We start from the raw sequence: 24,239 nt of genomic DNA on the forward strand, positions 1-24,239 counted from the left end.
TATTTTAAATGGCCACGTCTAGTGTTTCTAGCTCTTTATCATAGCTTGATTGAGCATTTCATTTGAAATGCCTTGTGTCTGACCTACAAGAGGATCTAAACCAGCAGTTTCCCAAGCTCTCCTAGGGACTGGATACAACCATATTCAAGTAACGTTCTCTAAACCAATGTGGTGTCTGAAGGAAATTTTCAAGATCAACTTAAAAATGTCAGGAACATGAGCAGGACCTGCATGTCTGAGCAGACGTTATAGACAAGATGACTTTTAGAATCTGTTGAGTTGTCAAGTACACCAGGTGAGGCTGCTTATAAGTACTGTGTGCAAGGTGGTGGGTGGATTAGGAGAGCCTAGTGCATATAACTATTTTCACAGAAACCCACCAAAACTACATAGACTTCACAAATAAATTTAGAACTTTAGCTCCTCAAGTGTTTTGAATGATCAGACTGAGGTAGCCCTTTTGAAACTTAGTTGAAGAGAGCAAGTTCAATACTTGGAATTCAGATGTGCCAAACGGGGGCTTTGTCTGACACATTCTTTGTGTTGTAACTTGTACCACCATCATGGTGAATGAGTCTTAGCCATAAACAAAGATCCAGCTGTCTGAATGCTGTTCAGAGCATAACAGATATTCTAGGTCTTAAAGAGCTTATTGTTAATAGGCTTATAGGCTTAAATATAATAGAATGTAAATATTACGCTCTCCTCCATGTTTGTTTCTAATTTTTTCAATGAAACACAATTTCATCTTTCAAATTATTTTGTAATTCAAACTTCTATTTGAGATTTATTTTCTCTCCGTGTACAGGGAGGAGAGGGACAAGGTTGGACCAAAGTGACTCATCACACACTGATGAATCAGAATTACAGATCTCAGGATCATCTCTATCTTTCAGGACCTGAAAATTTTTGGTTAGGAATGTTTCACTACTATGCACTAGCATAGGCAAAATTTCAAATGCATTTCCATTTGTAGCTAGGAACATTTGTATTTACATAAATGGTTCCAACTTACAGGAATAATTTGGCCACACACCCCAATAGGCTCATGCCTAGTAAATGTAAAAAAGTTTCCATCTATGGGAAAAAGAAATAAATTAGTCATTCAGACAAAGCATTTGTGAGAAACAGTTAAATCAGAAACAGTTAAATCACAAAGATTATAAAGTAGGGTACCAAACTTAGCTGGACACAATTTTATTTATAAATGATATTTTCAAAATCTTAACTATGCAAAAAGCCATAAAGTACATCTGGATTCAATGTCTACTTTCTTCATAGCTACAAGGTTTGATTTTTCCAGTCTTACTGTCTTTTTGCAGTGACAGCCCTGTTTCTCAATATGGTATGCACAGTACACCAATAAGCATTCCTCATTTCTTTTTTCTTTTATCACCTTTTTTTTTTCTTTCAAGAACTTCTCTTTTAAATCCTAGGTATATATCAGACATTTTTTAATATTAGATCTCAGCTTAAATCAAATCCATTAAATATAAAATTCTCTTTGATTCACATAAATATGTGTTCCATTAAACCTAGTATAAAGGTCTACAGGAGGCAAAGAAGTTGGAAGTATTTATCACTCTAGTTTTCCTTAATTCCTTCTTTATTACCTTTTCCTTAATTCCTTCTTTATTACCATTCTTTTCTTTGCCTTGCTGAGAGAGGTAGCTAGAAAGACAATGTTTTCATAGAGCTGCTTAATGGGAAAGGGAATGGAATGAAATTTTAGCAAGTGCTGTTTCCTCATTCCTATCTCATAGTACTTTTCCTAGCACATTATCCAATCACTGAAGTAAATATTACAGCTTTGTGCTAATCTTTGCTTAAATATGTAGACACCCAGGCCTCACTATTGTAGCCTTGTATAAACTATACATTGCAATGCAAAAGAGCCTACCACATTTCTTAGATGTTTGCACAGGTTAAAATTTTTTGGTTCATAATCAATACTTGTTAGTAGTGTGAACAAGAAATAAATGTGAAGACCTACACTAAACGTTTAAACTGAGAACTATGACAACTCTTTAATAACCTATCTTAAAAACTTTCAAAAATATTTTCTGTGTTGCACAACTTTTAGAAAAAAGTCAGTTATTTACAGCTTGTGTTGGCCTCAGTTCTGTAGCTTTGTTATCTCAGAACTACTCACCCATTGGAACAGTACGCCCATGGATTTTATCAGCCCAGCCTGCACAGTAGCGTAAAGTTTTGATACAGGCACCCAAGTCCATTAGATAGGCCGTGGAAAAGAGCTTCCCACCATCAATGGTTTCCATTGTCTGCAGACAACAGCAAAATTAAACAGTTAATATCAAATCCTGATAATAGTTCTTTTGCTTGCGCTTTGTAATTTAGCTTTTGGAAGTTCACTTTGAGGATTTCAGCTTTAGAACAAACATTTAGATTACTCCCCTCTGAAGAACACATATTGAAAACCTGAATGTATCAATTTCAAAGTGAGAAATTTTCATGATGTTTTATTTGTATTGAGCTATGCAGATAGCATGGTCACAGTGCATTTGGAGTGGTAAGGTTTACTCAAAAAACTTCTCACCCATATGAATCAGTTCTACTTTATGTTAAATATTTTGCAAGCACAGATCAAGACATTAGGAAGGAGATAGTGCAAATAACTGATGTAAATAAAATATCAGCAAGCTCAAGTCTTGTAAAAAATACCCTAAATACACCTTGAGTGTCTGATGTGCAAAGGAAAGATCTGAGCCATCTAGAATTCTTAAGTGAGAAAAATTCCTTATGAAAAATAAATACTTATGTAGAAGAGAGTCTCTAAATAGTGTTGCTTTTCAGCCAAATCTAAGGAATGTGGTTTGGATTAATTTCTACGCCCCTGAATATTGGGGCTAATGGATAAATACTTCAAACTAGATCAGTCTGAGTGATCATCCTGAATGCTGGATACTCCTCCTTGTCTAAATTTTTATGCTGTTTACAGAAAACCAGGATTCATCTTCAGCACAAAAAATTATCCCTTCAAAGTTTTAATTCCAGAATGTGCTTGAAATAGCAGAGAAGTCACCTTAATAATAATATCATAAGTGGAGTTTAATGCAAGGAGGAGAGGATACTAGCCTTTATCAAATTGGTGATGTATTTCTATTTTATATGTAATTTCTTGCCTTAGTTCACAATGTGTAGGTGAGAACATTACAAGTTATGTGTCTTCTGTTAAGTATGGTAAAATAGCCAGTACACAGTGGTTTGTAAGGAGAGGGCATCATTCCCCAGCACTCATGTTATTGCTCTTTTTAAAATAATCCATTGCTGTCTTTGGCTCTCCTTAAGCTTTATCATTCACTGCTAGTTGCAAGCTGGAGTTAATGAAGGATTAGTGATGAGAAAATATAGAGTAATGAAATTCAAATTTTCCCAGTTCTGACTTGTATCATCTATAAGCATGGAGCCAGGCTTTGCATTTAGGCCTTGATTCAGGCTTTGATTTGAGTTTAGGCCTTGATTCAGGCTTTAGTTTAGACAAGTATTAACCATGGGATCAACGTTAGCGTGCTCTTAAGAATCAGTGATTCAAATTACTGTGGTTTAAGTTAAGGCAGCTTAAGTATTGCTTTAAAGTGAATCAAAACTCAAGTACTTTGTGGATATGGGGTGTTAATAGACCAGAGTGCAGGCCGGCTTAGAGAGGTCCATTTGCTACAGAGAAAAAAAAAACAAGAAAAAAAACAGCTTCCCAAAGAGTAGGCATATTAAACTCTCTAATATCTCTCTGTAAAAATCAGGACTTTTCTCTGTGTCCTTTTGTTCACATATCATACTCACAGCTAGAATCAGACGATCTCTTTCGACCAAGTCAGCTAGTTTATTCAAGAGCCTTCCTCGCTCTGAAGCATCCATTGTGCGCCAGGTTGACCCGAGCTCAAAAGCCTTTCTAGCTGCTTTCACTGCCTTGTCTACATCTGCCTGTGAGGAAAACAAAAACACTCATGTGATCAATAATTGGTTCTGTCATAAGCCTTTCTTTGCTGTTCAATGTGTAAAGTTTAGCATAAGTTCGACATAAAGTTGAAATAAGAGAAATAAAACCCCAATCTAATAGAATTAGTACCAGTAATGTTAAATATATGGGTTATTTTCTTTCAAACACTTCTGTTGCTATTTCAGGAATGTAAAATTCTATGAGAAACAGATGGGTTCTCAAATTTCCAGAATAAAAATATATATAGAGAACTCTATTTTTAAAATTTAGATTTTTAAGCTCTTCCTATATATCAAGCACTTGCATTAATGATATAGTTTAATCTCTTTCATTTGGAAAGAAATGTCTGAGTCTGTAAGGTAAATGCTTAATTGCCTCTCATCTGAAAGTATTTTACAGGGCAATAAAGACCAGGTTAGAAAAGCCTGTTCCTTAGGACATTTCATAAAAAGAACACAAATTTATTATTAAAGAAGACAAATCAATAAATTTTTTTTGAAAGTTTTAAGAAATATTTATGTATAAAATTACTTTAAAAATTAAAAATAAGGCATGTTAAAAAAGCTAAGCCTACGTATTTTGAAGTCTAAGCACTGTCTTTGCCTATACCAGCTAATTCGTTGGTCCACTGATAATTTTTTAGTGTATTTTGTTATTTATCATTTGGCTTCCATTATGGACGAAAAATCTACAGTGAAACTATTCTGTGCAAAGGGTATTCCAGGATTTAAAGAAAAACAATTACAGTTTCTTGAAAAAAGGCTTTTAGTATTTGGAATTCTTCTGTATTTTAATATTCTTGTAAAATTTACCAACAAAAATTGGTGACATAAAAAAGAGATTTAATACTGATTTTTTGTAAGAAATGAAAAATTCTGAGGAAAGAAAGAATAAAAAGGAGTTACTATATATGCTACATCTCCCAGAGAAATTTGCATGCAATGTTTGAAGGATATCTTAAACATTTTTTTGTCCTGCTATTTGCTAATATCTCCTCCAGGGGAATAATTAGCAAGGTTGACTAAATCAGCAAATTCGACTAAGTCAACACTATAGTCAATTGTTTAAAACATGAACTAGATCTTAAATCTTTAACTTGTATTGGTAGACATCAACTAATTTTAAGAAGCTGTGAGTATGGTGTGTTAGTGGAAAGCCCAGAACAGACCTGTGAGGCAGAAGGCCACATAAATTCCAAAAGTTTTTCCAGGAAATTTTGGAAAAGATAGGAAGGAACTATATGAATAACACAGTCATTTCTATAGAGTGATACTGACCAGTCAGTATCAGATACTGACACCAGGTACCTAAAATATACTAAATAAGGATTGATTTTCTCCAGAATCTGTCAGCATGTTGTGAATCACCTTATCACTATCTGTGACCCCTGTCATAAATTTTCTATATTGTTGCAGTAGGATTCAAGGGTGGTGGCTTGGACTTAACTGGAAAAGGAGAAGGGAAAAAAATATCATATGAACATGAATGATGTAAATTAAAGCTACATTGTCTGGTGTTCATTCTGCTAGAAGTGCAGAAATAATAAAAACCGAGAAAAATAATATAAGAATAATAGAGGGCTGTGAATGAAAAGTAATAAAAAAGATTGTTTTTCAACTGTATGAAATTTAATTTCATTACATAAATCTACACTATGAGTATAAAAACTCCTTTCTGAGCCAATTTAGATTTTTTACAGAAGTACATTTAGTTTACATATGCTGACTATTAGGTGAGCTGCTTTATTATTACTAGGGGCCTTTAGGATTAGGAATGTAGCTTGAAAGAGCCATCAAACTGGAAGAAAACAGTTCCCACCCACATATATGTCTGTTCTTTGTAATCTCCTCTTGTTTTTTAAAGTACCACTGCAAGGCAGTGGACAGCCCTTTGTCAACCCTATTGTATGCACAAATTAAATTCCTAAAATCTCTTGGCTCATTATCTGAAGTCTAGCCTCTTGCATATTAGGTTCATAATGGCTGTGTAATTTACTAGATCTGCACAATTCACTAGGCAATTTAGTTAATGGCAGTTGTCATTACACATTAGTTTGCAAAATTATTGAAGAGAAAGCAAACCTGTGTTTTGAATAGCATTATCTCTTTTATTTAATGAATTGTTGGAGAGTTTGTAAGGAAAGAAAGCTACAAAATTTTTGAATGATAACTGAACAGTTGCAGGTTATGAGCAATTTAATGTAGGGATGAGAAATTATCAGTGTCTCTGCACTACTTATAGTGGTATTAAAGAAAAGAAAAACCTTTGAAAAACTTCAGGTGTTTTGATTTTTTAAAATTATTTCATTCCAGGTGAAATAAATAAAAGTCAGACTTTCTCAGCCATATTTCTCTAAGAAAATGTTTAAATGTGACATCATTATGACCTTGCTAATTTGTGGTCATTATTGCTCAAGTACTAGACAACATTAGAGACAAAGATTATTAGATGAGATTACAGAAGAGAGTGAGAAAGATGTAATGAGAAGATGATTCTGAGTGTATTTCTCAAAAAAGAATTTTATTTCAGTGTGAATTTCTGTACAGTAAATTAAAAGATCCTGAAAAAAGCATGTACTTATTATATTGGCCATAATTTTTGGTGAACTTATAACACAGAAAAACTTACAAATTTTACATTTGTTCTACTCAATAAAAACATGTTTAACATTTTGATGCTGAGCTTAAAAAAATGCTTCTTATGCACAACATTCTAGAGATGTACATTTCTTGACTAAAATAAATATATCATTTAGTGAGAAATGTGAAAAATACTTTCATTTTTGGATGCAAGATTAACTTTGAAGTAGAACTGTAGAAAATTAAGTACATATGTGCAAGGACCACGCCAGTAATTATAAAACCAGCTTTATTTCCAGCTACAGTCATCTCATAAAGGGGAAATAAAACCTTCATTTATTGTATTTTCCTTCTCAGAATATATAAAAAACCCCTTTCTTTGGTCAGTGCTTTTAATACTGTTAAGCACATTGTCTATCCTATTTAAAAAAAAAAACAAACTACCACCTTCCTTACATTTAAACTATATAGTAGCGCTAGGCAAATCCTGTTCATAAGAAAAACACATAATGTAACAAAAATACAGAGATCAGGGCTTAGGTTTTCATTATATCTTTCATTGCATCTATCTGAAACTTTCCACTACAGAATCTCATAAGAATAAAAAAAAAAATCTTTGCAGTTTTGAACAATATTTTTAGTCATCTGCTTCATTGATTCAACATGCTTTAAGGAGGTCAGTTTTGTGGAATTAGAGACAATTGATAGGCTAACTTCAGTTTGAAAGTAATTTTTAGGACTATATGTTTTTCAATATATTTTCACAAAACAAAATATTTGTAGGGGAGAGTACTGAGACTACATATAGCTAAAAATACTGATGGTAGTGATCATCACAGAATTTGTGGGAAATGGTAGGTATTTGTCCTTTTAATATTTTCTATAAGGAAAAGCCTTATATAAATGTGTCATGGACAAGATTATATTAATTTGTAATAAAGAAAACATATCAGAAAAATAAAATAAAATCCCACCTAAAGTTTTAGATGTCAATGACCACAGATTAGAAAAAGAAACAATAATATTAGTAAAACAAATCAGTAAAAATATTTTTTCAGAACTTTTCTCATATGAGCCTCATAAGGTAAAGCAGTTTTTCAGCGTCTCTTTAAAAAAATATTATGGTTTATTAAAAAAAGAGTTTGTGAAAGAAGGTATACAGGATGAAGTAGGTCCATCTAAGGTGGTTTTACATTACACAGATTGCTGCTTGCCTTCCTACTTTTAAGATACACTGAAATTAAAGTTACAGTTAAGGGCAAGAAAGAAAACCCTACCTTGTCGCCTTCTTCAACCTCACAGATTTTCTCTTCAGTTGCGGGGTTAAAGACTGCAAATTTTTTACCACTGACCGAATCATGCCATTCATTGTTTATAAATATCTGCAGGAGAAGAAAGAGTGCAACGATATTAGTAACACATATATAACTGCTGTCTGTTGTATGTTTTAGTGAATAAACCTACCTTTCAAAGCTGAGAGCTGCCAGCTTGATAGATGTCTGAACTAAAACTCTACAGCTGTTATTACATTATTCTGAAGAGATGAGTAATCACATACACACTTAACCATGACAAGGTTTTTAAAATTCACTTAATTTGGAGAGGAAAACTTTCTCTTCATTGCACTTTTATTTTGTTTCATGTCATAAAAATATGCTGTTGTAAAGTGGTCCTTCCTGTCTGAAGTAGAAGGGAGGTTCAGCCCTAAATGACTTGTGGAAAACTACCTGAGTTTCCCATGCTCACAGGGTTGGTAACAATGCAGGCCCTTTCTGTTACATGGCCTGACAGAAGTAAACCAGTCCTTGGATTTAGTAAGTATAGTGTATTGAATTAAAAATATCTTGGAGATCACAGCTTTAATGAACTTTTCTTTGACTTATCTTCAGTCTTTCCTGCCAAAAAAAGGAAAATCCCAACAAAAACTAAACCGATCCATACCACCAAACAAACAAAAGAAATAGCAGGGCTTTTTGAAATTGAAGCTGAGACTGAAAAAAATCCCTGTCATAATAAATCAAATGAGTTAAAGAATCATGGAATGGATAAAGCTGGAAGGAACCACAGTGGGGTCATATGGTCCAATGTCCCTGCTCAAGTAGGGTGATATTAGAGCACATTGCGCAGAATTGCACCCAGATAGTTCTGTGTGCTTAGGACATACAAAAGGACCTCTGTCTGAAATTTGATGTACTTATCTCTGTTCACAAATGCAAAACAGAGCCTGGGTCTTACCTGTGGGGGCACCAGATCTGTACTACTCTAGAGCCTGCCATCTCTGGGTCACTGTTGGTAAAATGATCAAAGTGGTTTAATTTCTTTTTTAACTGTAGGTTAACCTTGAAGCAGAAAGGAAATTGTCATTGAAAAGACCCAATAAATGCACAGCTGTTGAAAAGAGGGGGATAAGTTGCTAAAAAGTGCTTTATACACTTGGAGTGGGCATGACACAGTACACAGTCCAAAGCTAACAGCACCTGTCCTTCTCTGCCTGACCCTCTGTGATCTCTGGGTTCAAGTCAGTGCTGAAGCAGGTGTGCCATGCTAAGCTGTGCCACCAGTGCCTTGAGCCCACCCTCCTGATGCTGGTGGGCCAGTGCACTCCCTTCTCAGCGGCTCCCAGTGCCATTGCATTCTAGGCATGCGTGTGAGATCTTAATTGTACTCACCTGCAAGGACATGCCAGGCTCTGACTCACTGTACCGGGTATTTTGAGCTCAGATTGTGATTTTTTCCTAGAGTCAAGGCACCTTGACCCACAGTTAGCACAGGAGTCTAGCAGTGAGATCACCTAGCACTCTCCAACTAGTGTTGCTGCTTAGAGTAACAGGAACTTTGAAATAGAAAACCAGAAAACACTTTGGTGTAGGTAAAGTAGATGATGGTTGACTCAAGACATGGCAAGACAGTGTCAAGATGCCAGAACTGCAGAATAAATGTCTTTGGTCACAGAAACTTGAGGAAAAAATCCTTCCACCACAACCACATGTCATAAATATGTCACAGATTTCAGGGAATAAATTTTCTGCACAATATTAAAACTGGTTGAGTAGTTGTTAATACTTGGTCAATAGTTTACTAATACTTTATTAATATTATTTTATCATCAATATTGATGAAAGTAACATCCATAAATGGATATGGCAATAATATTTTAATATATTAATATATTCCTGTATTGTATTAATATAGTTCTGTATTTTTCTGCTTGTTATTCTGTGGGCAACTTATATAATGTCATTGCCACCTCCGACCATCAGGACTGACCAGAAAACTCCTGATTTAATAAAAGCTGTCTGAAATAAATATCTAAGTCCATAGAAATTTCTGATAAGTGATGAAGCAAGTTATAAGATTACCCACACAAAATTCCAATGTGGAAAAAGGACAGAGACAGCAGTTAAATGGTTAATATGACAAAAGCCATTGCCAAGAAAAGAGAAAAAGTAAAAGGTAAATATTAACATAACACTGCCAGGATGTTACAGTATGCCAAATTCATATCTGTCTGTGAAAGGAATAATAGAAAAACATACCATTTTTGGAAATACTTAAAGCGCTTGTTTGAATACTACATTTATTGCACCAATCAATATCACCAATTATATTAGTTTTGAATATATTTCTTATTAATGTTTCTAATACCATTCCTGTTTAAATTATAACTTCATTATCATATATTATATATATATATAAATACACACACACACAATATTGTATCAGAGTTGTATAATTCAAACTACCCATATGTCTTTCATAAGCTAGATAGTGGCCTTGCAAAATAGGGGTAAGAAAGATGGGAAAGGAAAGAAATCGAAACTCTCATGTAAGCTGCATTAACACATTTCAGGCAGCTGTACTCATGCAGCCATGCTCATAAATTGCTGTGGAGTATTTTCTGCACACAGGATGTGGATCTTCTGCACACAGGATGTGGCTCTCTAAGTCCAGGCAACACCTAAGCACCAGCTAACAGCACCCTCTAGTAACAGCCTTCACCTGCTGAGGAAAACAATGCTTGGGATCACCTTGCAACAGGTTAGAGTGTTTTGTTAGTGAGTCAGAACTCCACTGACAGCTCCTCAGACACAAATGCTAAGGATCTACCCCGCTGTGGCAAGTGCTGTGCACTGGGCTGTCTGTGGTGACTGTCTACAGCCCACCAGGTTCAGGGCCACAAATTTATTTTGCAATGATTTAGGAATATTGATACAGATGTTTTGTAACTCTTCACTGGAATTTTAGGAGAGAAGATTTTTTAAATTATTGTTTCAACAACCCAAACAGTAAGTGACTGTTCAGATTTCTCTGCAGTAGAAGTGGAAATACAGATTTCCAGCAGATGAAACTACACTGTTGGAGCTTCATATTTTAAATAAAGCACAAGCAGCATCAGTCAAAAACCCTCTGATGTCTTTATTCCTGAATGTCATTTGGCAATAAAATCTTGCATTTCTGAAATGATTGATTTCAGTTCAAATTATCTAATACCATCCATTTGGTGTCGAGGTAACCTGCAAGTATTTCTGTCCTTGTTTACACAGTTGTTTTTGTCACTCAGATGACCTGAGCAGAGAACACAGAGAATGGATACACAAGATCTGAACTTAGACTTTTTTTTTTTTTTTTTTTTGCCATCTCAGTGGTTTCTTTTCCTTCAGTTCTGGAACATTTTGAAAAAAATCTGAGTTAATTTTGCAGTATCTGCTAGATGGGAAGTGCCATATTTGTGTCTGAGCTGCATGAAGGGAGAAAGCATTTTACTCTGTACAGCCTTGCTTCTGACAAACAACACCACAGCTCTGCTGAAAGAAATTTTTGGGTCTTCACATTAGGTGTCGTCATCTTATGAATTGTATCTTTTTGCTATGCAGTCTGTACAGGGTTTCAGGCTTCAGCGCCTCTGCATAATAACTTAGAAGTACAGATTTGAAAGAAAATTTCTGCTGTTGCACATTCAGCATCTTTCTATAAACTCACTGTTTGTTCCAGAGGAATTTTTATGTAATTCACTAATTCTGATTTACATTATAATTCATACAAAGATGTAGTCAAGAAAAGTAATGGAGCTAACTAAAAAGTGACCTTCCCTAACTTAGCTTTAAAGATAGCTTTTTAAACATGGAGCTACCTTTTGTTTAGATATCAGAAATTTTTCCAGACTTACAGTATAAGAAAAAGCAAAGCTTCTTCCCACCTTAAATCTGCCCCTGGATATTACAAAACTTTTCTTGGCAATACTCTTCAAATGAGCCCAGTTTCCTGTTTTACAGAGATAAAAGTAACCCCCAGATCTGAGCCCTTGCTCCTCTGACTGGTCTCAAGCTTTCTCGTGGGGACTGTGGAGCAGGGCATGTCACAAAGAGCATGTTTTTACAGGCCAGGAACCATGAGGAGACACCAGGGCCAAGGCTGGACATGTGCTGGAGGCAGCTCAGCATCACTCGTGCGAGGTGGTGCGCAGCGCTGAATAACTGTTGTACCTGTCCACTCCTGCTTACAGAGATTGTGACAGCCATTCAGGGATTCTTGAGTACAATAACGCAATAAAAATTTACTTGGTAGTAAATTTTGTAGATACATCTAAGCCTTAAAGTTTTGTGGCCCAAGACAAGGCTAATTTCACGTGCTAGAAGTTCCAATTTACTAGTCTAAAATTATTCTATGAAATCCCACTGTGTACTTCAAACAATACAATTAAAATATGTGTCATTTCTTAAGGTACTACCAAAGGAGGAAAATTTAAGCTTTAAAGAAATATGTCAATATAGATGCTGGTGTGAAATCTCTTTTTTCTCTCCCCCTCAAGTTTTTCCTTAGAAGAATTTTATATTTGGCCAATATTGCATGTAACTTTCTTTCTCTCTCTTGCAATATGCCAAATATTTATGCAGGAATTACATTATACTGCTGCAATGGACTAATAATCAGAGAACATACTCTTTCTATTAAATATTATGTAACTTTTTTGATTTTCCACAGTGACTCTGTGTCCACAAAGTGAGCTGATCTTAAATAAAGTGACTTTATATAGTAACTTTCTAGCTCATTTTCCCAGATATTCCAACTACATTTTGGAGCTTTTATGCCTGACCTTTGTTTTTGAGGCTGGTGGCTGCAGCATTTTAATGTTCAGTTATAATTTTTCTTTACTCAGCGTGCCTTACCCTTCAACACTTCCTGATACTCCACATGTGGCTGAGCCAGAGAATGTTCAGCCCTTTTCTTCCCCTCATGCAATTTGACAATCTAATAATTAACTAATCTTAGTTTCTCTGATTAAAGGAGTACTACAGGGTTTAGTGTATGTGAAAGTATCATGACAGAAAGCATTTGTCAAGTAATCATTGTCTAATTCCTCAGTGTTGACTAAGTAAAATATTTACTAACACATTTTTAGCTAGCTACCAAAACACATTGGGTTAATGGAAAAATCTTTAAAAGAGGTTCATATATGAAACCAAATCAAGATTACTTTATGGTTCAAAATCCAAAAGCCAATTTCAGTGTTTAAAATACATTTGATTTGATGTCTGAAAATCAAATTTCATGAAGAGTGTTAAGTGTTATACCATATGCAAAAGGCTTACTCTGAAATATATCTATACCAATCTATAGATAATTTGGTTAATGAGCCTTGTGAAAAGCCATAAATGATTCCAAACACAGAAAATAAAATAGAGAGACTGTTAAGTAAAGAGAGTCCTTGGAACATCTCCTGCAGATCTCTCCTCAGATCCTTTGTGATGACTATTAGTATTATGCAATGGTAGAAAAATTGGAGGTTACCAAGATGAAGGATCTGGTTCTAGCTGATTTAGACAGAAAGGTTAATACACCAGCAGTAATTAGTGCTTCCCTCATCTTGATCCTGCCAGTGTTACTAGTCACCCACATCCCATGTTCCAACTTGTACGGGACAGGAGAGGACTGGGATGGGTACACAAGAGTGCAAAGGCCTTATTAAATTGGGAATGAATGTTGTGTATGGGGTGACATTTCTGTTTTCCCAACTCCCTCTCCCTAAATACACTGCTGGGGCTTTCAAACAATCCTATGTGATATTTGAAGAGAGGAGAAAAGCACTGCAAAAATCAAGCCTCCACAGCCATGGGCTAGATTTTGTAAACAAGGACATTGCTTTTCTACACAGTTAGAATTTATATGCAGCTTTTAAGGAAATGGTACCTATTATGAAGGCAAAATAAATATTTATTATGTGACACTCTCCTTGGTTGTACACTACAAACTAGACTTTTCAACAATGTGAGCTGCTTTTAGTTGTTTTTTGGTACGAAAACAATCTATTCTTAATAATGAAATATTTTAGAAGGATGGAAATATTTACAGGAATTTGTGTTTTGCATATTCAGTTACATCACTTGGTGCTTTTTTTTGTATTAGTTGTTTTCCTTTAGAGAACTAAAAAAATCAAAGAGTAAAATAAAGTTTTTTTTGAGACAGGAAGAGCAGTAGCAGGCTACTGCATGGCAGAACTACATATCTTTCCTGTTAAATATTTACAAAGTAAGATCCAATGTGATTTATTCAAGAAAGACATGTAGTGGAATATGTTTAAGTTTTTTCCATTAGAAAAAAAGGATAGTATGGAATTTAAAAGAACTAATTTAGATGAATACCTACTTTAGGAAAAGAAATTAAACTGTGGTTCTGAAAAATAAAATTATTTCCCTCACAATGATATCAAGAAAAATAAAAGAACAGTAACCAAGACCCTCCAGAGTTAAGAGGTCCTTTCTGATCAATTCAAACCTGAATGTTTCAGAGGGCAAAGTTTCTGTCAACAATTTTCCAAAGTTCTAGCAGATATCTGTGTGCAATGATACAATATTATGGTATAAAACTTGTCTTTTAAAGCTGGAAACACAAGTCTGGATTTAGAAGTTCTTTTTTATCTGTATATTTCTAACTCTATATGGAAAGAATTTTCTGTTTCAAGGAGTTTATGGTAATATTACATAGTTAGATTGGTAGACTATATCTAGTTTATAGCTACTTTTTTACCTGAAAAACAAATTCAAAACCAGATTCATTTTCTTAAATGTAAACATCTGACCAGAATTAATTTTATTTTAGTTTTGTTTTCACATATCCCTTTCCATGTAAGCTTATCTGGTATAATTATTTGAATCTGATTATAACACAATGCAGTACGCTAACATCTTAATTTGCTGCTTTAATACACTGTTTTGAAAAATAATGTAGTAGAAACACTTCCTTCTTTGTTCCATTTACACTTTCTGGTACACTTACCACTGGTGAAAATTTGTTTCAGGAAAAAAAACAACACCCACACCAAGTGGAATGTGGAACAATTCTATCATGCATGCACATATAGGTGCTTTAAATTAGGTTAAAAGGATCACTGAATATCACTTCTTAATATGTGTAAAATCAGAATTTAGCAAGAATAAACATTTTAAGCACTGATTTATAGTGTCTTCCATAGTTCATATAAGGTTAAAATGAGCACATCCTACTGTCTGAAGTGAATGTATAAGAAAGATTAGGAAAAGTAAGAGCTACTAACCTTGGTGTACTTAATTTTCAGGTCTTTCAATGGTTCTGGCAGTGCTGGCATAACTGGAGCAGGATTGCCATCTGAGCCTTGTTTCTTCATGATTGCAGTTGAGAAGTTCGAGGATGCTCCTGAAACACAGGTGAAATAAGGTATAAAGGGAATACAGTGATTTTTGCCCTGACTGAGCTCTTGGCTTCATTTGTGCTTTTTATCTGAACCAGCCATGGTGTATTTGCATACAGGAATATGATTGGATGAAAGAATTCATCGCAAAGAGAAAATGACACTACTTATTTTTATGACCAGAAGCAACAGCCTTTTCAGTGTGCTGAGACCTCGATGAAGCACATGCTGCTGAAACAATCTGCCCAGGCAGACACTACGAATTCCTAACTGGAGAACAGAGCTTAAGACCTCCTCATCTTACCTGTAAAATTGCTTTCTCTCAGCAGGCAGGTATCCAGATTCTAGGGAACTCCTTCACGTACTTGAAGGCAGGTCTGAAGGTAAAGACAGACTTGCTATCTCTGAAAACAAACCAAGCCCTTCTTACTAGAAGGTTGATGAGAATAATTACCTGAGCTAGAAAACATTCATTAAAAACAAGCTACCTTAGGTTACATTTTAATATGTTCAGAGTACATTAGAAGTAATGTAATTAATGTTTGTTTTGTAGATCACAGAGATAAGAAAAGACTAGGGTGACAGAAAATCCTTCATGTGTTTTTCAAAAATGAAGGTGGAAAAAATAATCAATCCAGCAAAAAATTCTCCCTGAGTTGAACTGAACAAAAACTTGTTAATATTTTCTTCTAGGCAACACCAAAAATTTAAGGACAAAGTTTTTCATACAGTGCCCTTGGGAATATCTGAGTCCAAAACAAATTGTTCAATAAACTAGGCTTTTCTACCCTGGATGGAACGCACTTTTCTGTTCTGATTATTCAAAGAAAAACATATATTGCACAGGCAAATCATTTTATAAGGAACAAGAAACTCCTTTTTTCATCAAGTCTTGCCTTTTCTGACTAGTGGTCTCACAGAACCTGTTTTTACAAGGTAGGCTTCTGATTAATGCACAATGGTTCCACACCATAGAAATAGAATTAAATTATCTTACTGTTTTCATCAACAGAGAATTGGAGAATTCACAGCTCACAGATATTTCATGCAGTTCATATTTTTGAGCAGCATTTTAAGATTTTAACATTTTGGGTTACAGTGCTTGCTTGCCTTAGAGAATGTCTTTGAGTCTCATGTCTCTTGCAGAAAAAAGAATTTCTAAATAGGGTTTGTTTATTTTTATTTGGAATATAACTTTTCAATGCTATTCTTGTGTAGAATTATTTTTTCCAGACTTATACACTAAAATCTACTCTATAAGTCTTCCTGCCACTAATTTGTCTATTAACCACAAAGAGTTTGTCTCTAGTTAATACTTCTGCAAATTGCTCAGATTTGCCCAACTGGAGATGCAAAACAGAGATCAGTGGATTTCTCTGGTTTCAGGTAAAGCAAAGGTCTCTCTCACAGATGAGAGTGTTTTAAATGCATTCTCATTTAGGTACTATTTTATTCCAAATTAAAAAAAGGAAAATGTTTAAACTAGAAGGTAACTATTATAACTACTTATGAAAATTATAATATATATCTTCCTTCCATATCTATAAAGGACAGCCTGGAATCTCTCTAGACAGGCTTTAAAGATGCTGGATGAAAAGTTTCAATTTTTCCAAAAATGAGAGTAATCACTGCTTTGTTTTCCACACCATTTATTCATTTAAGACATACTTTAACCCTAAGACATACTCTAACCCTAATCCTAACCCTTTTCTCTTTTTTTTCCCTTTTTCACCCTTGGATTTAATGAATCGCCTTCACTTTCCTATTTATTTTCAGTCTAGGAATGCTTTTAGCCTAGTACAGAAAGTATTTTATTTTCCTCATGTACCATCCTCCAGTATTCTAGCTTTCTGCTATTTTCCTTCTAGGACTTTTACCCCATCCTGAGTCACAATTCTTTCACATTTCACATAAATAATGATATGCAATTCAAGACATAACTATTTATAGGACTGTACTATTATTTCAAGTAGTGAATTATACAACAATTGGATAATGCAGCTATTGAAGCTTACATAGTTTTGCTGTTAATGTTTTCTTGGAAATGTTATGTTCCACCTAATTCTTTCCTTTCTTTGGTCAATAATTTGCTTGTTACTTGTTATCTTTTCACTGCCAAAGGAAGGACCCCTAGAGACTCCACACCCTGGCAAAGTATGTGATGTGTTTTCTGATTTTGTGATAGCGCCTTCTATATTCCAAAGCAAGTTCAGAGAGGAACAAGAGTAGAGGTCCACCGTGCAAGCTGTGATTAAGCTGTGATATGCCTTGCTGAATGACATTGGCTGTGGAAAAATGTGACACCAATGGCTGCATGAACTTTAGGTCTGACATGAGTCACTCTGCGTCAGGAAGTTAAGTAAAAGTTTTATGCTAGAAAAAAAGCTGTAAATAGTTTTTCTATGTGTCTCTTCTCAAAGATTGGACAAAAAAAAATTAATAACAAAACACAGCATACCAAATTACAAGTTCTTCTAATATGAGACCATACTGTGGGACATCAACAATGTTGTAATGTTTTTCCTGAGTTCATTGTAGTCTAGGTGTGCAAACTATTGGGCCTATATTGAAGCCATATTCATTATGTAAGATTGTATTTAATAACCAGAACTGCACAGATGAAGACAGAGCTTCTAGCTGGGTTAGCTGGAAATCCAACTAATGAAACCAGTGTGTCACAAGAACAAGCCAGAGGTGACCTGTGACTGGATTCTTGTCCCTAAACACAACACTAGGTCCATCTGTAATGCCCTGGCCTTTCCTACCTGCCCTGAGATATCACTCCAGGAACAAGTTTTGATTTTACTTGGCATTTTTATGTCAGTGTATGCTGAACTAATACTGTTTGAAAGCCATGATTTTCTAACATTTCATAGAGAAATATTTACCTTATTTTGTAGAAGATTATTCTGGGAATTTCGTTTATCCAGAAATTACTTTGATTTTTCTAAAGGCCACGGCCATAAACTCTTGAGATTTTACACCCCATAAGTAGGCAGAAGCTTGTATATTTTCTAATCAATCTTTGTTTTCCCTTTTTTCCCCTTTTCCTCTATTCTATTTTTTTTTAATGACTGCCATATTGTCTTCCAAGTTCCCACAATTCAGGTGCCTCCATTCTCCAGCAATAGGAGACAATTGACTAAATCTTTGCATAAGGCTGAAATTGTAATCAGAGCAGTAAGAAAATCTGGTCCATAGGTCTCTATACAAAAAAAACTTGTCCTTCATATATTTGATCATTAAAGAAATCTAATTCTTATTTTGTTCCAGATGCATTGATCAGGTAAAATTGTATGTATTTATCTTTAACCACCTCTGATGTCAGAGGACATTAGAGTGCAAGGACTTTATTGCAAGCAAACAGAGAGTAGATGTTCTCTGTCTTTGGGTTTTGTCCCTTACAACTCTGGAAACTTTTCAAACTAAATATCTCTCTCATCCAATGACCAATCAGAATTATAACCTGAATTACACAACGCCTTCTAAAAGGGGACATAAAAATCTAAGTAACCTCTACAAAGTTGCTGTACTTTAAAACACTGGAGATAAATAATCTTCCATGGTGACTTATACAGTACTGTCCAAAGTTCTCTGGGGTAGGCATTGCACAGGATACGCTGCTGCGCTCAGTAGTTGTATTGCATCATCTGTGCTGAATTCAGACTGAGTCTTGAATGCTGAAGTACATGCCTAGGCTTTATGAAACCTCACAGTTAAAAAAAAAGAAAAATATCTTTTGAGACAGTATCATTGTTATTAAAAATCTTGATTACCTGAAACATTTCTTCCAAATTCAGAATATACGGGGAGTTCAGAAAGGGAATTATTCAGGGATTTGAACAGATCCCTCATTGATACTGACATAAATTGAGCATTAAGTTAGAAGTGGAAGATTTATGGATCAAAAGCACCAATATGTGTTTTGAAAGTGGAAATCTCTGGGATTTGCAAAATCATTGGATTCTTGTTCTGAAATTCTCTGTGCTCTGGCAATCTTCCTCATGGCATTGCGTTAATGGCAGTAGAACAGAAACAGTGGCCGCTGTTTAGTGTGATGGGGAAAGACAGACACATCAGAAATGAGGCAGAACTGGTGTGAAATTCATGCTTTTTTTGCCCATCCAAATCGAGAGTCCAAATCTTGGTAGAATGTGCAAGTCCTCCTAACTCTAATTGCAAAGTACTGAAGTAAAAATGACAAGATTTTCAAGGCTACGGAGCAAATTCCTTTGCCTTTTTGCAGGACACTGACTATCCTGCATTTCTGAAAATCCAAGTGTTCCTTTAATGTAATTACCAATATCTCTGAGCAAAATTAACATTTCTTCAGTTTCTCAGTCATTATAAAATTTCTGTAATATTTATACTCATGGAATGAGATAGTAGACACATGGATATCTATCTATTTAAGTTTGAAATCTGTTAATGAAAAATCTTTCCCTTTGCAACATGGGCAATAACAGTGTACAAAGATATGTCTTGGAATATATTTCTCCAATCTCTTAAATCTTGTGGTAAGTGACAGGATTTAAGGAAATGACATGAAGCTGAGCCAGGGGAAGTTTAGGTTGGGTATCAGCAAAAGGTTTATCAGCCAGAGGATGATTGGGCACTGGAACAGGATTCACAGGGAAGTGTTCGTAGCACCAAGTCTTCCTGAGTTCAAGAACCATTTGGAACACATTCTTAGGTTCATGGTGTTGCTCTTGGGGTGTTTTGTGCAGAGCAGGGAGCTGAACTCAATGATCCTTGATTCCAGCGCCATGGAATCCCTTCTGTGCTTCTGTGACTTCCATCTCACAATGACGTTTCAACAGTACAAGAATAAATTGTGACAGTGGGTGGGTTTAGGCTGCTGCATTTCATCTTGAAAGTTGCGGGGAAGGGATGCTGTCCAGAGAGACTTAAGCCATCCAGAGAGGCTTGAGAGGTGGACCTATGAGAGCCTCATAAACAGCAGTCTTGCATCTGGGTTAGGGCAGACCGAAGCACAAAAACTATTTTGGCAAAGAATAGATTGGGAGCAGCCCTAAGAAGAAGAATTTGGGGGTGTTGGTGGGTGAGAATATCAGCAATATTTTGACAATTTGCACTGGCAACCCAGAAGGTTAACTGCATCCTGAGCTGCACAAATAGAAATGAGGCCATCAGGACAAGGGAGGTATTTCTCTCCTCTACTCTGCACTAATGACACCTCATCTGCATTGCAGCATCCAGCTCCGGTGTTCCCAGCATAAGAAGGATGTGGACCTGTTGGAACAAGTCCATGGAGATGCTCAGAGGGCTGGAGCACCTCCTGCAGGGAAACATGCTGAGAGGGTTGGGGCTGTTCAGTTTGAGAAAGAAGGCTCAGGGGAGATCTCACGGCAGCCATCGGTAAAGGCAGCCTGGCACTGCTGGAAGCTGGAAAAGTGAAGTTTCATGTGACAAGAGGTTCATGGCTCTAACTGAAAAAGGGCAGGTTTTGATTAGGTATCAGAAAAAATTCTTTACTGTGAGGGTGGTGAGGTGCTGCCACGGATTGCCCACAGAAGGTGTGGATGCCCCATTTCTGGAAGCGTTCACGGCCAGGCTGGATGAGGCTCTGAGAAACCTGGTCTAGGGGAAAGTGTCCCTGCCCATGCCCCAGGGGTGGAGTCAGATGATACTTGATGTCCCTTCCAATCCAAATCATTCTATCATTCTGTAATGCCAAATACATTTTTAGAATTAGTTATTTCTCTTTCTGCTAGTTGGACATCTGCTCATTGTAGTCTGCATTTTTTGGTAGCATTACTCATAATGTATATTGATTTTTGGAAACAGATGTTTTATTTTTGTATATAGTGAAATGTACACACAAAATAATGACTAAGACATGATCATAAAAACATAAAAATAAAATAAAAGGAACTGTATATATTATGGGACACAGAGAGCGAGTAGTGATGCAGGAATGGTTACACCATTTAAAAAAACATTTGTCTGTAGAACCCATTTCAGTTACAGGAAGTAATAGTCTTCATAATATAAATTAAAATATTATCTATTTCAGCATTTCTTAAAAGTTGCAGGAATATTTGGTAGAACATAGTATATTTCACTTCCTTAAAGTGAAATGCCTTGCAACTGCTTTTTTTTTTGTTTGTTTTTTTTTTTACAGTTTATGATAAAAAAACTCATACAAAAGTAAAAGGTACTTTTGTATGAGTTTCTGTGCAGAAGGCAATCAAGCGGAATTAAATGAAAAGAACTTAGTATAGTCTGATGCAACAAAAGTGTATCAATTTCTAGAGAAAGAAGAAAATTCTCGCAAAACTGGGATAAGACCTATAGAAAACCATAACTGGCTTGTAAAGGTCTGCCTTTTCATTCACCCTAAAATATGGAATATAAGCAACACTATTTTACTCATATCAAAAGAATTTTCCATACTCACCTAATTCTTATTTATTCAATCCTGAGACCTTTTGCCATTAAAGTCATAGAAAGAGTCAATTAATAGGTTATCATATGACAAAAGTATGTTTTTTTCAATCAGGCTAAATGAGTTTTCACGTCAACAGGACAATTTTAATTTATACATGTCAATTTCTTTTCTAACTTCATGTCCTTTCTGCAATACTGGATGGAATATCTAGTGTGAGAAAATGAGAACTCTTAACAGAACAGTATTATCAGAACAATGCATTAGTTAATTAATGAGCACAGTTTTATTGTAGACTATAAGTCCAGTCTTGGCAGCATAGAATGACTTCTATTTAGAGTATCTTTCTGTGAACCAGAACACATTTATTCCTGTTTTTCCTATTAAAAATTAAACTAATTTTTTTAAACTTTTTTTGGTACACAGTTCAAATGAGGGAGCAAGTAATAAGTGATGCAATAATTTGAAGGTTTCTCAAACAATTGATTACAAATAAAGAGAAGGATTTAACACCATGGGTCACAATAAAAGCTCTTATCGGTGAACTTCATGAATAATTTGATGCAAATCAGTTGAAAAAAACTGGTCAGGGTTAGATCAGAATCAGACCCAATACTAGTTATTAACCTACATTGTTAGGAACAATTACTGCCAAGTAATTTTCAGCATTTCCTCCATGAACCTTTGTTTCAAAGCCAAGTTTTAGACAGCTTCAACTGATTTTACATAATTGCTATGTGTGCTTTTTAAGCCTCTGTGTAGTAATTGTGTTCTTCAGCTATGAAAGACTCACAAGTGAAAACAATCCTCTTTCCTTCTAATTTTAATGTTCTGAAGAGAATCTAAAAGAAGCAGCTGTACAGCTAAAATTAAAAATAGTCAGAGATATATTTAATATCCACCTCCTTCTTTGATATTTAGAAAAAATTTTCTGAATGAATATTCCCTTATTTCTTTACATCAGTTTTTATTATATTCACGTTACTATCTTAAATTAATTATCAGCATCCTCATTACTACAGTACTTTTGAAAGACTCGTTTTTTGTGTGTTTTGGTATAGGATGTATTAGGGTTTGAGCTCTCTGCAGTGAAAAAAATCCAAATATTTTTACTCAAGATGAGCTCCTTTTCCATACATCATGGTAGTTAACTGCTAGAATAGAATTTGAAACTTGCAATTAGTAGAAGGCAACAAGAGAATGTCTGCTGAAATTGCAACTGAACTGATGTAAAACTAATAAGAAGTCCATGATTATTCATTTTGGTCATCCTGTCCTATCACTCCCCACTCTAACTTGCTATTTATCATTTATACTGGTATTTCCAGGAAGTTCCTACAGAGCTGGCTAGAAACCACACATCAGATAAATAATCTTGAGGTAAAAATTGCCCTTTATAACACTCGAAATGTAATTGGAACTGCTAAGAAGGAACCCTATTTGCAGTACAAAGTGACTTATTAGGAATAAAATGCTTGGCAGAGTGACTAATCACAGAGCATTTCCAAACTGACTGTGACACTCAAGTACTTTCCTTGTATTGTAATGTCAGTGGAGGATTTTGATGGATTTCCAACTCCTCTGTTTCCCAACTTTTTACTTTAATTTAAACAAACAAACAAATATTATGAAGTAACACTGGCCTTTGTTTGCAAATTTCAGGGAGGTTTCTGTGGATGCCATCAGAGATTGCTGCTTCTAGTGAAAAGTGAACTTTAACCTGGTTGTAAATCTGTGCATCTCTGGTCTGGGGAGCTAAGGATTCAAAATCCAATACAGAATAAAACTTTTGCAGTACATTATGAAGAGTCTCTGTTTTCCAGATGATCGAGTCTAGTCTCCTTTTAAGAGAATTAGCAAGATTTTTATTATCTCCTGTTCTGTAGTTAAAGCCTTAATTTCAAGTTTAGATGTAGAGAGTTGGCTACGTTACCTTGTAATTTGTTATTCCCATTTCTTTCTACTTTGTCATGATGACAGAATCACAGAATCACAGAATCAGCTATTTTGCAAAAGGTCTTTGGGGTGATCAAGCCCAACCTGTGACCCAACACCACCTTGTCAACTAGACCACGGTTAAACATCCCCAGGGACAGCGACGCCACCACCTCTCTGGGCAGACCATTTCAATGCCCAATTGCCCTTCCTCTGAAGAATTCTTCCTAAATGTCCAAATGCTTATAATCAAATTCTCATGTGTTTGTTGGTAGAAATATTGTAGAATATTGTGTGTATGCTACTCATTAGCCTCACTGGTGAATGAGAATTAACAGCTAAAGCAGTTGACTAGGATTGTTGAAGAGATGATGTGGTCAGTCCAGCATCCACTGAATCCCGTCAAGAGATTTCCTATTGTCTTGCAATTCTTCTGAAGGAGCAGTTTTAAGTCCTGGTAATCATCTAATTAAATAATTGTTTTTAAAAAGGAATATGAGTTGTGAGAAATTTGAAGTGTACTAGTAGTTTCTGTAAGATGCCTTGAATGCATTTCAGGATAGAAAATAGGTGATAACAATGTACTACAAGAAATCAGGTTAAAACATACTTTTGGAACTAATCTTTTAGCTTTTCTACAGAAATGTGTTAGCCAGCAGAATTACAAATGCAAATGCAGCAACAGTAAATCTT

The 24,239-nt window shown here is 35.3% G+C and overlaps 1 protein-coding gene across 2 annotated transcripts in view; it reads right to left on the reverse strand.

Annotated features, from left to right (window-relative positions):
* ALDH1A1 (aldehyde dehydrogenase 1 family member A1) overlaps positions 1-15,656 on the reverse strand; it is a 29,448-nt gene extending 13,792 nt beyond the window's left edge. Inside the window, exons 1-6 of one of the 2 annotated variants that reach the window (XM_063180161.1) lie at positions 15,507-15,656; positions 15,089-15,207; positions 7,815-7,919; positions 3,802-3,942; positions 2,153-2,282; positions 1,016-1,077 (exon numbers count right to left, since the gene is read on the reverse strand). In XM_063180161.1, the coding sequence (XP_063036231.1) occupies positions 1,016-1,077; positions 2,153-2,282; positions 3,802-3,942; positions 7,815-7,919; positions 15,089-15,178 (528 nt within the window). In that variant the 5' untranslated portion in view covers positions 15,179-15,207; positions 15,507-15,656. Of the gene's footprint in view, positions 1-1,015; positions 1,078-2,152; positions 2,283-3,801; positions 3,943-7,814; positions 7,920-15,088; positions 15,275-15,506 lie in introns of those variants that run through there. The other variant, XM_063180160.1, reaches the window with a different exon arrangement.
* Between the last annotated feature and the right edge of the window lie 8,583 nt (positions 15,657-24,239).

Source organism: Melospiza melodia, chromosome Z (assembly GCF_035770615.1).
Source record: "Melospiza melodia melodia isolate bMelMel2 chromosome Z, bMelMel2.pri, whole genome shotgun sequence".
NCBI classification, from domain to species: domain Eukaryota; kingdom Metazoa; phylum Chordata; class Aves; order Passeriformes; family Passerellidae; genus Melospiza; species Melospiza melodia.